Source organism: Spermophilus citellus, assembly GCF_964194105.1.
Source record: "Spermophilus citellus genome assembly, chromosome: 1".
In the NCBI taxonomy this organism is placed as follows: Eukaryota; Metazoa; Chordata; class Mammalia; order Rodentia; family Sciuridae; genus Spermophilus; species Spermophilus citellus.
In genome coordinates this window covers 69,145,654-69,163,158 of record NC_138182.1, presented here as the reverse complement: position 1 = coordinate 69,163,158, position 17,505 = coordinate 69,145,654, and the positions used below count along the sequence as shown (strand labels likewise).

The following is a 17,505-nucleotide window of genomic DNA, read 5'->3' as shown; positions in this document are numbered from 1 at the left end:
TCACTGCTATAACTCCTGCATCTAGAACACTGTCCATCTCATTATACGTAGATCTTCAACAAATGTTTTCTACATAAATATGTGAACATGTATGATATATATTCACACTATGAAGATGGAAATTGTGCCTGGTTTTCCAATACATAATCTCTCATGGGATCTAAAAAGGATAAAAAGCTATTGCTAGTAATCAAACAAGATAAGTCCTTCACAAGAAAGAAAGGGAAGGAAAGAATTACTGTTTTAACTTGTTGCAAAAATAAAACACAGGTTAAATCAAATTTTAATTCACATAAATTTTTAATTAGTCAAGTTAATGAAAATATCAAAATTTCTGAGTTAGTGTATGGCAGCAGAAGTTTAACTTTTGTTGCAAATAATACAGTATTTGGTATTTCCATTATCAACAAGCTATGCTGCAGAAAGAGCAATTGCATTAAATCTTAATTCATCAGGGTCACGTTCCATAAACTTCTTGCAAACTTCTATGGCATCCTATGGGGGAAAAAAAAGTATAACTTTTCAGTTTTTAAATATATGTTTTACTTATGAATGATAAATAAGAATTTCACATTTTTCTGGTACTAATTTTATACTGCAGACTTATTTTTCCAAATGAAAAATACAAAACACCAAAAGATGGAACAGTTGGTGGCCCAACTTGCTTAGTACAAAAGTGTAAGATATAGCAAGTATTCTTTCTTAAAATTTTTACCTTTTAACCTGAAAACTACATATTTCACTGATTCTAAGCAACTTGAGAGAAGAGTGAATATATATGATATATATTCATACTATGCAAATGGAAATTATGCCTGGTTTCCCAGTACATAATCTCTCCTGGGATCTAAAAAGGATAAAAAAAGCTATTGCTAATAATCAAACAAGATAAGTCCTTCACAAGAAAGAAAGGGATTTAAAATCTTAGAGATTTAAAATCTCTAAAATTTGGATCATGATACAACTCATGGTATCTTGGGACTCAAATATAGGATATAGTGAGTGACTCTTTCAATACTATTCTTGTCTTTTTTAAATTTAACAATTGTTCACATAAAGAACACAAGCAACCTCCTTATCTGTTGTAGATTTTAAATACTAATTCAAATTTTTGTTTTTTAGATTTTCTGAAAAGAGCAAGGACAAAGAAACATCCAGATTCAGAGAAAATATTATACAAATAATCTTTAGAGATGTCTTACAGATGACAGGAATATAATTTATACTCAAAATAGGCCAACATGTTTTATCATTACCTCTAATAAAGTTTCATCACTAGTTTTCCCATGGTTAATTGGAAATGGTTTCCGTCCATCTGTGGAAAATAGACAAAAAGTTGAATGCTTAGCTGTTTTTACAAGATAATGGACTTTACCTCACACTTTCCTCTTCCTGAGACAAGAAAAGTTAGAAGATATATCCTAAAACAAATATTTTAAATGTGTAACCATGAATATTTTTTAACATGAAAGGTTAACAGAATACTCATTCATTCATTTTGCAGTACTGGGTATGGAACCCAGGGCCTCACACAGGCTATGCAAGTATTCTACTAATGATTTAAATCCCCGGTCCTTTTTAAAGTTTTTTATTTTGAGGCAGGGTCTCACCAAGTTGTTGGGGGTGGCCTCAAACTTTCAATCCTCCTGCCTTAGCTTCCTGAGTGGCTGGGTTTATAGGTATGTGCCACCATGCCTGACCAAGAATATTCTTAGCACCTTGTTTCCACATTTAAAAGCCTAAATTATTTTTATGAATAGAATTTATTATAAATGAATATTGGTTTTAACTTCCTGAAAATATATAAAATTAGTAATTTATTGGGAAGTTATGAACTCAGTTTTTATCCTCAGAAATATAAAAGATATGTATTTTTGCTTTAAAACTAAATCAGAAGATCTTAAATAAGACTGTCAGGTTTTTTTCAATGAAGGGAGTTATACTGTCATAGCTTATGTATTATTTAACTATGTACCACAAATACAGTAATATAAAGCAACAATTTAAATAACCTACAATTATTTTACTGACCACAAAAACAAATAACCAAATTGACAATCATCTTGAATAAGCTGGTACTTTTTTAATATTATGAAAAAAATTAAAAGTCCAGAATCATAAAAATTCTTGTTAACCCAAAGTTAAATGATACTACTTTTTATGCAAATGTATAATCTTAGATGTCTAATTTAATTGGTACTTAATCAAGTTCAATCCACAAAACACAGTACTTTCTTATAATACCATGGTTTCTAAACAATAAAAATTTCTGAATCAGGACTGGGATTGTGGCTTAGTGGTAGAAAGCTTGCCTAGCATGTGTGAGGCACTGGATTCGATCCTCAGCACCACATAAAAAATAAATAAATAAAAAGGCATTGTGTTGTGTCCATCTATACCTAAAAAATAAATATTAAAAAAAGAGTTTTAAAAAAACAAGGTATTCTATTCATGATTTACAACTAAATATATATGTGTATATTTTGAAAATTTCTGAATCAATATGCACAATGATAGACTTGGATTAACAGATACTACTATTAAAGAAAAACAAGAGTGAAAATGAACAGATATAAATTTCCATGTAAAGTGACATTAATTTAATCATATCATCAGAATACATGCTGCATATTTTTGGACTAAGACATGTAGTTTCAAAATGCTAAATAAGTAATATCCTTACATTACAGTGCCTGGGATTTAATTCTTCTTCTTCTTCTTCTTCTTCTTCTTCTTCTTCTTCTTCTTCTTTTCTTAAGTTTTTAAAATTGTAGTTGAACACATACCTTATTTTATTTACTTTTATGTGGTGCTGAGGATTGAAACCAGTGCTTCATATGTGCTAGACCAGTGCTCTACCACTGAGCCACAACCCCAGCCTTTAATCCTTAAAGTCTGTAAAACCCAAAAGGAAATACTTTCCTCTAAGTAGATATTACATATGAATGCTTAGTTATCCATATTTCTACAAAACATATTCTCTTTATTAATTGCATTATATATTTCTTAATAATACATCATAGAACAACTCCTTAAAATATCCTTTTCTAGCAAAAGCTTATTCCTCAGTAGCTCATTTATTCTAAAGTTATAAGACTCTATTACATTCTTTATGTGCTACCTTCATTTTATATTGTTTTATCTTTTAATTTTTACATAAAAGCAAAAGTATAATAAACATTGTAAGCTACAGGTTTTCCCTCTTTTTTTTTTCTTTTTGATACTGAGGATTAAACTCAGGGGTGTTTTACCACTGAGCTACATCCCCAGACCTTACTTGCAATTCTCCTGCCTCAGCCTCCCAAGTTGCTAGGATTACAAGTGTGAGCCAGTATGCCAGCTGGTTTCCCTTTCTTAACAAAAATTTTTATGTATGTATTTTAATTATTTATTTTCCTGGTTCTCATCACTCATTTCTTCATTCATTAGAACCTACTGAGTACTTTTCTTTCATATGCAGATGTTGTTTAATGTAGAATTACTTTCAAACATTATTATAGACTAAGATTATTAAATAATTGATCTTGAAATGTCAAAAGAATATAAACAAAATGAAAGCATATACTACTTTGTTATAATAACAGTTTAGAGCAAAGATTAATTATGATTTTATTATATTTCTAGTCTTGAGGTTGTGCTAACAATAACCAATGGTCCAAATCTAGCCCCTTAGCCTATTTTTATACCTTCATTAAAAGTGGTTTTTACATGTTGAATAAGAAAAAAAAAAAACAGAAGAAGAAGGAGAAAGTGGTAAAGGAGGAGGAGGAGGAAGAAGAAGAGGAGAAATGATAAAACAATAAACAAAACCTAAAACAGGGGCTGGGGATGTGGCTCAAGCGGTAGCGCGCTCGCCTGGCATGCGTGCGGCCCGGGTTCAATCCTCAGCACCACATACCAACAAAGATGGTGTGTCCACCGAGAACTAAAAAATAAATATTAAAAAATTCTCTCTCTCTCTCTCTCTCTCTTCTCTCACTCTCTCTTAAAAAAAAAAAAAAAAAAAAACCTAAAACATTTGTTACCTAGACCTTTAGAAAAAAATTTGCCAAAACATTAAAATGTAAAAACTGCCATTATTTGGTTGGAACAATGGCAGTTTTTACATTTTAATGTTTTGGCAAATTTTTTCATAGACCTTGAAACTTCCATTTCCCAACTACTTTGGGTGTAATTTAAGCAAATGCCTATCCTAGAGAAGAACAAATGAGGTTAGAGACCATCAAACCATACAGAGCCTTTTAAGACCAGGGAAATCTGTATATCTTGTACATGGGTCCAGTAACCAAGACCCTGCAACTTTGGTCTAATTGGGTTGTTCCACTTATAGGCTGGATAGGAAAGAAGACAGCAGCCTAGTTCATTAGCAGTGGCTAACCAATTCATTCAGATCTTGTCTTTTGGATAATCTGATCACAAGACCCCAGAGATAGCTGCAGGCAGTAGAACTGTACAAAAGATCTTATAAACACCATAAAACAAATGAGAAAGCCTAGTATAAAATATCCTCAGATATCCAAGATATCCAAGGCTAATCTCAGATATCCAAGGACAGCCATCAATGATGGAGCTCATAAAACTATACAAAAAATAAAAACTTTGAAAAATACTGCCTAAGTGTTAAAATGGAATGTGATATTTTAAAACATAAACGTTCAGAGAACAGCTAGGTGTGGTGGTGGATGCCTGTAATCCCAGGGACCCTGGAGGCTGAGGCAGGAGGATCACAAGTTTAATAAGCCTCAGGAACTCTGCAAGACTCTCAGTAATTTAGTGAGCTCCTGTCTCAAAATAAAAACTAAAATAGATTGGGGATGTAGCTCAGTAGTAAAAGGCTCCTGGGTTCAATCCCTAGTACCATAAATTCAGAGAACAGTGGGCTGAAAGTATAGCCCAGCAATAGAGTGTACGCCTAGCATGCATGAGGCCCTGCACCAAAAATAGATAATAAATTAATTCATTTAAGTTTTTAAAAAAATCAGAAAACTAAAGAGTTCTTTAAAATTAGAAATGATAAAAGGATTTAGAAATTTGTAACAGATTGGAAGAAAAGTTCCAGAGACCAAAACAAGAGACTATGATATACAGGAAAGAAAAATTAAGGAATTCCAGAAAGACAGAATAATGGAAAAGAGAAATCCAATGGAAAAAACAAATAATTCCCACATTGAAACACAAGAGTTTCTAGATTGAAAAGATCCCCTGAAGCCCAAAATTATTGATATAAACAGACCCAAGCAAGACATATCATCAATAAAGAGAAATACCATGATGATAATGTACACAGGGCATAGAACAGAAAAGAGAGCACTGAGAGAGGTATCCCCAAGAAGGGAAAGTTAATAGAACGCCAGATGTTCCAATTCTAAGTACTGAGAAACTCAGACCAATGAAAAAGAGCCCAGGAGAAACTTAGCATTAAGTACATTAAAATAAATAAATAAAAATTAAAAAGCCAGGCATAGTGGCACCAATAATTCCAGCAACTTGGAAGGCTAAATCAGGAGGATCCCAAGTTTAAGGCCAGCCTGGTGAATTTAGTGAAACCATCTCTCAAAATAAAATATAAAAGGGGTTGGGATGTAGTTCAATAGTCGAGTAATACACACACACACACACACACACACACAGCAAAATAAAACCATTATTAACTGGAGAAATAAAAAGGAAAAAAAGTATGTTTGGCTCAGCTGAGAATAATGTTTCTGTGGTAAAAATAAACAACAACCCTAAGTATCCTGGGAGAAGAGTAAAAAGAAAAGTAATGCATTTTTTTTGTGTGTGTGTGCGTGATTGAGAAAGAGAAATAACTAAAGAGGACAATAAAAGAAAGCTAAATCCTTATCTTCCATTTGGAGAATTCAAGAAATAAAAATTAGGCAACTTCTACCTCCAGCCATTATGGAACTATTGGTGTTAGATAGGGCTCCCACTGGAAACAACTAAAAGCCTAGGCAAAAAATAAGCCTAGACTTATTTTTAGACAATGGATAACAAGTTGCCCATAACTATAAGTACATCCTACAATAATACTAGCTTTCTTCTAGGAAACATTTACTGAACACCACTGCAGAAAAGAGAGACTCAAGCACAGCACAACTATTTCAATGAGATAAAGAGAAAGAGAATGGATTTCAAGGAGGCTAAGGCAGCTGAAATTTGCAAATGACCAGAAAGCAAGTTCTGGAGAGCTCTTGATTTCTCTGGGCCAGGACAGGATTGGTGAGGCAGATGAAGGTGGTAAGCAGTGGGACTGGAATTAAGCTTGCGAATGGCGTGGCCAAGAGGTTGTTTACATAAAGGATGAATGGATAAACCAGAAAATACACAAGGGTCATGGGGACAAGATTTTTCAGCTTCAGAAAACAGTCACAAATGTGGAGAAGAACAAAAGAATAAATCTATGGCATTAGATTAGAATTGGAAGTGTTTTAGTGTTTTTTGTTTATTTTGTGATGTTGAGGAATCAAACCCTGGGCCTCATGCATGCTAGGCAAGCACTCCACCATTACTGAGCTACAAATTCAGCAAAGAATAAGAAGTATTAATATAAATGAATAATTGTTAATATACAGAGGCTAGAAATACATGTAATTGTGTGCATGCATACCCACATTCACATATGCATGTGTTTATATATAGTACATAAACATATTTCTAGCTGTATTCTTTGGGAGAGCTTAGAAGTATTGATACCTTAGTAGCAGTGAGCACATCCAGTATGCTAATCTTGGTTCTAATCACTATTTTATATTAAAAGGAACACAGGTTCCTTAGAGAAGAGGCTAAATATAGGACAAACAGAACAGAAAATAAGAGCCTGGAGCATTCTGTTTCAAATGAAAGAAACTACTCAAAGAGTAACAATGACATATCAACAAGATGCAAGACTCAGCTTCTCTTCAAAGGCCAAGTCTGGTATGAATTCAGCATCAAAATATGAAATGTAATATCTTCAAGCCCTTTTTTCTTGCTTTATTTTTTAATGTTTTATTGCTTTATGAAAATGTTTAACCCTAATAACCCTCTAGATGACCTAGACTATATAAAGAAGCAATTGCCCTTAAACTGCACTCTGGCCTACTTTTCTATTTTACAATTAAATATCTTTTCCACATTAAAATATATATACACATGTGTGTGTGTGTGTGTGTGTATATATATATATATATATACACACACACACACACACACACACACGGAATGTAATGGGCTGTAACTTTTTAAGTAAAGTGTGAGTTCGGGGGCTGGGGATGTGGCTCAAGCGGCAAGGCGCTCGCCTGGCATGCACAGGGCGCTGGGTTCGATCCTCAGCACCACATAAAAATAAATAAATAAATAAATAAATAAATAATAAATAAAGATGTTGTGTCCACCGAAAACTAAAAAGTAAATATTAAAAAAATTCTCTTTCTTTCTAAAAAAAAAAAAGTGTGAGTTCATTCTGACATAGATGAGTGAAGGAATGAATGAGAAAAAATGACGTTGGAGAAATGTATTTTTTTTCTTCTTTTTTAATATTTATTTTTTACTTTTAGGTGGACATAATATCTTTACTTCATTTTTATGTGGTGCTGAGAATCGAACCCAGTGCCCCATGCATGCTAGGCGAGCGTGCTACCACTTGAGCCACGTCCCCAGCCCCTGGAGGAATGTATTTTAAAAATCACCTTAGGAAGGAAACAAGAATATAAAGAAAGAGCTTACAGAATGGGAGAAAATCCTGGCTAGCTACTATTTTGACAGAGGATTAATATGCAGAATACCAAAAAAACAAATAACCCAATTAAACAGACACTTTTCAAAAGAATATATACAAATGGCCAACAAATATACACCATTAGTAATTAGGGAAATGGAAATCAAAACTACCCTGAGATTTCATCTGGCTCCAATCAAAATGGCCACCATAAAGAATACAAACAATAGTGGAGAGGATATGGAGAAAAGAAACTATTTTACACTACTCATAGGATTTTTTTTTTTTTTAGAGAGAGAGAGAGAGAGAATTTTTTAATATTTATTTTTTTATTTTATGGCGGACACAACATCTCTGTATGTGGTGCTGAGGATCGAACCCGGGCTGCACGCATGCCAGGCAAGCGCGGTACCGCTTGAGCCACATCCCCAGCCCATAGGATTATTAATTAGCACAACCACTATGGAAATTGGCATAGAAGTTCCTAAAAATATTAGCAATAAGTCAGATGTGGTGGCACACCTGTAATCCCAGAAGCCGAGGCAGGAGGAACACCAGTTCAAAGCCTCAGCAACTTGGTGAGGCCTAAGCAATTTAGCAAGACCCAGTCTCAAAATTTAAAAAGGGTGTGGCTGTGTTAAGCACCACTGGGTTCAATCCTCAGTACCAAAAAAAGAAAAAAGAATAGGATATGACCCTGCTGCTCACTCCTGTTTAATTCTTAGAGAATTAAAGTCATCATACTATAGCAAAACATGCACATCCATGTTTATAGCAGCATAATTCATAATAGCCAAACTACAGAACAAACCTAGGTGTTCATCAATGGTTGAATGAATAAAGAAAATGTGGTATCTACACATAATGGAGTTTTATTCAGCCATAAAAAGAATGAAATGAAATTATGTCATTTGCAGGAAAATGAATGTAACTTGGAGAACATTATGCTAAGCAAAATAAGCCAAACTCAGAAAGCCAAGAGTTATATGTTTTCTCTCATATGTGGCAACTAAAGAGGAAAAAGGAAAAGAAAGGTGGGGATGGATCTCACTGAAGGGAGATCAGCAGAGTAGAAGAAAGAAACCAGGAATAGGGAAAAGGCAGGGAAAGGGGAAATACTAGGAAATAAAATTGGCCAAATTGTATTGTTAAGATTGTGTGCATGTACCAATATGTAACAACAAATCCCACCATTATTTACAACCCATATGTACCAATAAAAATATGGGCAAAACAAGAAAAACAAAAAGTGACAAGTTAATACATACACAGCAAATGAGTGGTAAGAAAACTAAAGATCACAGTATGCAGAATTACTGAAAAGAACATCCCCTTTTTGTTTCTTTATTTGGATTTTTTTTAACTCAGAAGGTCCTATAGAGAAGCATAAGACTCATAATTATAAGATCATGTACACCAATCATGAAACATATATAAGGAGTTTCTTCCATCTGAATAACTCAGTTAAAATTATTAGTATTTCCTGGCATATGCCCTGAAATAGTCCAAATAACAGTAACATTAAAAGAAAAAAAAAAGTTCAGACATAGGTCAAAACATCAAGTAACTAATTATGGTACTTTGACATAAATCCAAAGGAACCATTACCAGAAACCAGAGACCTGTAAAATCTTTTTAAAAATCAGATAGCCTACCATAGGGACAGTATAATGGATTGAAAACTAGTAATATTTGTTATTGAATACAAAACCTGGTCTTGAGGAATATTACACATATCTTTCAAAAATAAAGGCAGTTCACCCAGATATTTTCAACAAGTAACTCAATAATTTAATAAGGATGATTTCCAGAAGTTTCCTGTAATGATTACTTTTCTGCTTTGCTAAAATGCAAAGACAGTATGTAAACTTTCTTGAATTATAAGATACTTGAACATCAAAACAATTATTTTTTCTTAAAAAATATTAAAAAGAAAACTGCCATTATGTAAACTCAATTTTATAGGGTAATCAATTAATTTAAGTAAACACAATATATATCAGCAGTCCTGTTTATCATAAATAGAAACTTTCCCATTTACCATTTTTATCCCCAAGATAAATTAAAATAGTTCTTACCTAATTCATAGAGGTGCCCATCTACATGAACTAATGCAATAAAATGAAGATCTACTTTTTCATCTATACTTGGTGCCTGGAATAGGAGGGAAAAATACGTATTATATACATTAGTAGTCAATCACTTCAAGGACATATATACATACACAAATAATACCAAGTGACTGAACATTTATCCAATATAACTCAAGGCTTAATCCTTGATATGATGGACAGAGTGACCATGTTTGTGACAATGTGTTCATCCATCAATAAGGAAAACACAAACTAAAAGCATATTTCTCTTAGTCTCAATTGATCTAAGTCTTGTTTACCTTAGAAGCCCTACTGTCAGCACAATGCCTGGTATATTGTATGTACACAATACATACTTGTTTGAGTAAAATGAATGTATGAATGAATTGTGTAATTTTTAAAATTTAAAAGCCCTGGGTTTTAATAATTCATAAACAACTAAAGCAACACAAGTTAAAATTTAAGACATCAAGAAAGCTAGTTGGGCTGTCATATTTAACAAATTAGAATAAATAAATAAATGTTAAAAATAAAATAAGACATCTAATACAAAAATAAAAAGACTAGGAAACAAAAACAAAAAAAGCTAGCTGGTTTCCTTAATGACTTGAATTTAATAATATCATTTTTTGAACAATGTAGAGTAAATAATCATAAAATAAGTATCTGAACTCATTCTAGATTAAAAAGCTTAAAAATGAATAAATGCAGGGAAATAGCCTTGAAGATTAAAAGGGGAGAAGAAAAGAGGATAAGAACAAATTAAGATACAATAAGGAGCTGGGGTTGTGGTTCAGTGGTAAAGCGCTTGCCTAGCAGATGTGAGGCCCTGCGTTCAATCCTCAGCACCAAATACAACTAAAAAATACATTAAGAAAAAAAAGATGCAATGAACTGGGCTGGGGTTGTAGCTCAGTGGTAGAGCAGTTGCCTCACATGTGTGAGGAACTGGGTTTGATCCTCAGCATCACATTAAGAAATCTAACAAATAAAGGTATTAAAAAAGGAATTATAAAATAAGAAGAGAGAAATGAAATTTAAAGAAATGTACAATGAACTGTAGCCAGGACTTTTCTCTTGCTTTTTTTGACTTTTTTTTTTTTTTTTTTTGGTGCTAGTGATTGAACCCAGGGTCTTATGTTTGAGAAACAAGCACTCTACCAACTGGCTATACCCCAGCCCCATTTTTTGGACTCTTAACAATTTGAAATTTAAACTATACCTAGGTTTTTTTTTTTAATTTACCAAATTTAATTTGCATAAGTAATATTTACATATCTTAGACATTCAAATAACTAATGTAAAATTGATACACTGATTAACTGATACTTTCTATGATATGTACAACTAGTACTAATATATGTTAGCTATACATCAAATCTAAGTGATTTGAAATGAAATACAATCACTGTTAAATACAGGTGGAACAAAAATTTTAGAGATAAAAGTTTTCAAAAGGCATAAATTTTATCTTATATCACTTTAAAAGGTTTTAAATAACATAGTAGTATCTTGACTCAAAAAATACACTTTTTTCATGCTCAATAATTATATATTTTCTATTAATTATAATGTGGAATTTTCTGATGCAGAAAAGGTAGAGATTAAATGTTACTATTTTATTCATTACTGTATTTTATTTTCTAAGATTTATAGAATGCTTCTAAAATATTTGCCAATACAGTGTCTCATCTAATCTCTCAGTGTTCTACTGAGATTATTTCTCTCAAATTATAAATGGAAGAAATTGGCAAATATGGCAAACTAGCTCCTCCTAAATTCATCAAGAACTAAAGAATTACACAGTAGAAATCAAAGTTTTTATCTAGTTTTACTATTGCACCAACATAAGACTCCTCTCTAGTGTGGTCGGCTATTGTGGTTGCTCCTCAAATGCCTGGGAAATGCAACAAAGTTTTGAGATAGTCCATTCTACAGTTAACACATTTTTGTTAAGAGTTTTATTACAATGAGACTACAAAAGGTCTCCAGGTATTTTCAATCATCTTGGAAAAAGATCTAATCCTTCTTTAATACAATAAATTGTTTTCAAATGTGTAAAGTCAGTGATAGTGAGTTCCCTTACTTTCCTGGTTAGGGAATAAAAAAAAATTAGTAATCACTTAATCCAATATCTTCATTTCATTCATAAATACAGGAGAATCCAATTTTTCAAGCCCAAACCTAGGCAATCTACAAATTACAAATTCATTTCTGTAAGAAAAATGCTAAAAAGAATTCCTTATTTAACTAGGAAAAAAATCTTCTTTTATTCATTTTAAGATAATTTTACAATGACAGTATAAAGGTTTTAAAATCTTTTGAACTATTGTGTTTTCATAAATTATTTTAACATCTTAAGAATTATATATTACATAGCTTTTGTTTTTCATGTTTTGCCAGTAAATACAACCATGCTAGTGGTAAAGACAGTATACTTGGAGTCAGATAACTAAATACATGCCCAAATCCAGGAGCCTTGCTTGGGTTTCTATCCATTTAGAGGTTTAAGCAAGATATAACTGTTAAGTGTGTAATCTGTTAAGTGTGTTATAAATCTTATATAATATTACAATATTAATACAAACATTTTCACAAATATGAATAGTTATCAAAGTAGTGACTCAAAATTTTGTGACATTGTTCCTTTTCTCCAAAATGAATACTAAAAATATAAAACTCTACAGTGGGTATGAAAAGCCTTCAAACTATTATAAAAGATTAGTAAAGCTCAAAATGTTTAAGCCTCTACAAAACCTAAATCTTCATTTTAAGACTTTTCCTTTAATCAACTTCAATTAATCTAAAATTTGCAATTATTCAACTGCTTAAAAATTATTCCACTAAAACCAAGAATAAAAGAAAATCCCAACAAGTCTTCTGTTGCAAAAAAAAAAAAAATGATCAACATATAACTATACAAAAATCATAAAACAGAGGCTACAGATTGGATCATTTGCCTATATTTATATAACTTTAAGTTTCTATTTATATAACTTTAAGTTTCCTAGTTTAGAATATAATACTTGTCTTGGTTAAAATGTGATATAACAAATCAATTAGAAATCAAACACTAAGTATAAATTTCACATTATAAAAATGCAGTTTAAATTTAATGGTATTTAATATATACCAAGCACTGTTCTAAGTGCTTTTATGTTTTATTGACCAATGAATCATCATACAAACCCAATAAGGTAGGTAATATGATTTTTATCCATCTTACTCTCAAAAAAACTAAGAGAAGCATTAAGTAAGTGTTCTAGGTCAAATTGCTAGTAAATGATGGGATTTAGGATAAAATCCAGGCAATGTGACTTCAAAATCTATGTTCTTAGCCACTATGCTATGAAAATACTTAAAAAGCTATAAAGAAATAAAATTAATATGTGCAAAGATCAACATTACATAAAACCATAAAACTGGAAATACCAAATTTTATCACGTGCTCATTTACATTTAGAATGGTTTTAGTACAAAAGAAATTATTCCTATGTAGAATTAAATCAATTGTGCCCCAGTCGGAATTTACAAAATTATGATTTTATTCTATTTATCAAGTTCACCTTGTAATCTCACTGTGTTAAACAACATATAGCATAATACGAAGCAACAAATATCAAATGGATGAATGAATAAAAATGACAAATGAGTACAGTACGGTAACCCAATGAGTGTAATGAAATAGAGACACCGTTTGTTGATACTCATCACAAATGGAAGGCTATTTGATGATTTTGCTGATAATTGGTGGAAGCAAATGTTTAAGGAAAAGTGTCAAGGCTCCACTTTGCAGTTTGAGTACAGCTCTAGAAGGGTAAATAGGGGGAAGAAAGAATCTTTGACGTCATATTTTAATTGTTTTAAGAGCTAAAATACATGCATAAGCTTATACTAGCTTCAAAAGTCATGATGATTTATAGAAATGTCAAGTTTCTTATAAATGTATGGCACACATCAAAGATTTCAGATACTTCATTTTTAGATAGACTCTGCCAAACCACAGTTATTGCCTTTAAAAGTATAGAACATCAGAAAGACAAGAACTGTACTTGCTTAATTCTGCAGTTTATTTCCATTGTCAGAATTATTAGAATTCCATTGTCAATCTCAATATTTAAGATAATTAGGAAGATTACAAGAACAAATATACTTTTTAATAGCTTGCTAATCTTTTTAGCCTATAAAAGTGAAACCATAAAATTTGCAGGAGGCCTACATTGATACACAGGAGAAAAATCTTCACCTCCTACTTGGAAAAGATCTTCAGAAATTAAATAGGCAGGGAAGATCAGATCAAGATTAAACCAAGTACCTGAGCCACCTCAGGGAATAAAACAGCTTAGATGAAATACCCTACACCATGAAGGATTTAGATTAAGGATAGAGTAAGTAAAGTGATCCCAGAGCATGGCAAGAGACTAATGCTGTACTCAGAAACATGAAAAATAAATAAATAAAGCAATAGATGGCAAAGAACTCAGAAGGAACACAGCATTTGTTGACCCAAGTCAACTAAATGAAACCAGAAAGCTGAAGGGTAAGAAAACACACATTCACTTTAACAACTGATAGGAACTTAAACATTATCACAAATGTCGATCAGAACTCATCAACAGGCAGGAGCCCTTATTTTTGCAGGGTATGGAGTGGAAAGATGAATGTTCACCAAGGCAGTGGTGAAAGTCAAGCTAGACTGCAAAGCACAGAGTTATGCTTGCAATCTTACTGGGCGGGGGGAAGCTAATGGTTGAGTGAACCAAGAGAAAAGCCCTTTGAAGACTGAAGACATTTAAGGGGGGAAAATAAAAGGACTGCCCTTGCCACTGGAAGAAGAGATGGAAGATTGACTACACTTACAACAGAATGGAGACCCAAAGATGGTAGGCGTAAGAAGGGTCGCCAGCGACGAAGACGGAGAGATGGACTGGTAGCCTTTGCAGGGCCTACATGGTTACGTTTGACCCAGGGCAGGGATGCATGGTGACACAATGATGAGGACTTCGTTCTGCAGTGGCTAGAATGAGGCTGTGATGAGGATGGCGAGGAGGACTACATAATTAAAAAAGAGAATATTTTACTTAGACCACGTTACTGGGTGATCATTTTTTTCTTAAAAGCAACGTATGGTCATACTTGTATTCATATGATCTAGTAACAATCATATAGTAAAGGATCACATATGAATATTGTTTAAAAATGGGTAAAGTGGAAATATATAATCAAGTATCAGGTTATATGCCATAGTTTCTTATATGTACATTTTAAATACTGGCATATCCTCATCTGCTATACAGCACAGATTCATGGAACTGAGTTATTTTAAAGCCACTAAAATGGAATCATTATATTAGATTGTTTTTAAAACTGTAACACACACACACACGCAAACACAAACACATAACACATAAAAAACATAAAAAGAATAATGGGCAGAAGAAAACCATATGTCAATAGGCATTGGTAAAATTCCTTAGAGGGTAGAAACCAAGGTGGCGGGGGGACTTTAAAATCTAAATAAGAATGAAATGAACTTCTCTAAATATGATGACCTGAACTAACCTCTTATTTAGGCTGACAAGCTACCATGGAAATTATCATGGCCTATTAATCATCTTTTAGTAAACAATAGTATCAGTTAAAATATGTGTCACTTATTTTATGCCAGGCACTGTTTTAAGTACTTTACACACATCAATTCATTTATTCTCCAATGGCCTGTGACATAGATATAACTATTCCCATTTTACAAATGAGAAATCAGTGCACAAGTAGTCTAAGTGACCCAACCAAGGTCACACTGCTGCAAGTAGTAGGGCTGGGACTAAATCCCAGGATATCAGGTTCTAGATTCAATGATCTTACTCAGTATGGCGTACAGACTCTGATAAGAGAAAGATTTTTAATGCTAATTTATGAGATTAGAGTCTACTGAGCAGAAGAGTGATTCTAATAAAATTAGATGTATGGGGAATAACCTTTTCAAACACTACTTATACCAAAGCCAAATCTGGCCCAATAGTTTTCCACAAAATGTACATGGATACAAAAACTAATAATAGTGGTAATCCAGATGATCTTACAAATGTCACCTTGAATCAATAACACCACTATATTAAATTAAAAATGATTTAAAGCAATATGATGAAATTATAATCAGTAAAATCATAGTGAGAATAAAAAAGAATAGTCATAAGGCTTTGATAATAAATTTCACTAACCATGGTGTAGTCTGAGTTTGCTCTGAATGATTCTAAAACTTTTTTTAATCTTTTCTTTTTAGTTGAAGATGGACACATCTTTATTTTTAACGTGATGCTGAGGATTGAACCCAGTGCCTCACACTTGCAAGGCAAGTGCTTGACCACTGAACTACAGCCCCAGCCCTCTGCAACTCTTTTTAAGTTGGTACTTTTGATCTACATAAATAATACATTAACCTAAAATAAAACTATCATTTTATGGGGGTTTTAAAAAGTTTGTGAACAGCTGCTCATAAGAATCAATTAGAAACACATAAATGATCCTATACATGGTTCTATGTTGAAATAAAGGTACATATAACAAAATGTCTACTCTCACAGACACAGTCTAATCAGAAATTTGTTATATTCAATCTACATTTAAATAGGAGGAAGAAGGAAAGGGAAGTTAATAAAAGGAAAAAAGAAATGGAGTAGAGAGAGACAGGAAGGTAGAGTTGATGATGAAGAACAGAAAAAAAATTTTTCTAAGAATCTGAGGAAGACACATTACTAAAAGAGAATTATAAACTGAAAGAATGTGAATGGCACAGGTAAAATTGGAAAGGTAGCTCTGGCCAAGAATTTAATGTGAGAAAAGGAATGAAAAGAGAAATAGCAGAATATGTTCAGAAGACTAGATTGTCAGGTCTGGATTTCATTTTACTCTTTCAGGCTAGCAAATTGGCTATTACTTTTTCATAGGTGTTAGCAAAACATGAGACTCCTGGATTAGAGAAAAAGAACTTTATAATTCATAGTACAAGGTACATGATCATAAATATGCCTGTGTCAATTCACATGAGGACAATGCAGAGGGCCCAGATGAATGGCTGCACATGCAGCAGGCTACACGACAGGAGAGGAACATGGAGCTGGGGAAACCCACTGTCATAAGGTAAGCAGTAAGCAAACCCACATTTGTCCTGGAAGCGAAGACATCGTCTCTCATAGTTTAATTTGTTTACTACTAACACACTTGTGAAACGTGGTATTTCCAACTTCAAGCAGTGAGGCCTCCTTCTTCTGCCATTTTTTAAGAAAAAGTTTAAAACTTTAAAAAAATAATTTCATACAAAGAGTTACAAAAACAAAACAGTACAGGAAATACTCAGATCTGACTTTTTACCACCATGTGCTTTATTACCTACACTTATACTCTCCTCCTCTCTCTACATAATTTTCCCCTTGAAGCTCAAATTCCTTATATAAAATTTCCACAAAACCTATGCATATCCTCCCATATACTTTAAAACACCTCTAGATTACCTATTATAATACCTAATAAAATATATATCTACATATAAAGTTTTTAAACATATTTTTAAGGAATAATAACAAGAAAAGTCTTCACACATTCAATGTGTTCAATATTTCAAAGAATATTTTCAATACAGGGTTGATTAAATCTACAAATGCAAAATGTATATGGAGGGACAACAAAACTTCAGTATTCCCTATGTCTAAACAA

The 17,505-nt window shown here is 32.6% G+C and overlaps 1 protein-coding gene across 2 annotated transcripts in view; it reads right to left on the bottom strand.

Annotated features, from left to right (window-relative positions):
- Window positions 1-265: 265 nt before the first annotated feature.
- UCHL3 (ubiquitin C-terminal hydrolase L3) overlaps window positions 266-17,505 on the bottom strand; it is a 57,794-nt gene continuing 40,554 nt past the window's right edge. For both annotated transcript variants that reach the window (XM_081299094.1, XM_081299093.1), the window contains 3 exons: window positions 9,778-9,853; window positions 1,257-1,315; window positions 266-495 (listed from right to left, as the gene is read on the bottom strand). In XM_081299094.1, the coding sequence (XP_081155220.1) occupies window positions 412-495; window positions 1,257-1,315; window positions 9,778-9,853 (219 nt within the window). In that variant the 3' untranslated portion in view covers window positions 266-411. The remainder of the gene's footprint in view (window positions 496-1,256; window positions 1,316-9,777; window positions 9,854-17,505) is intronic.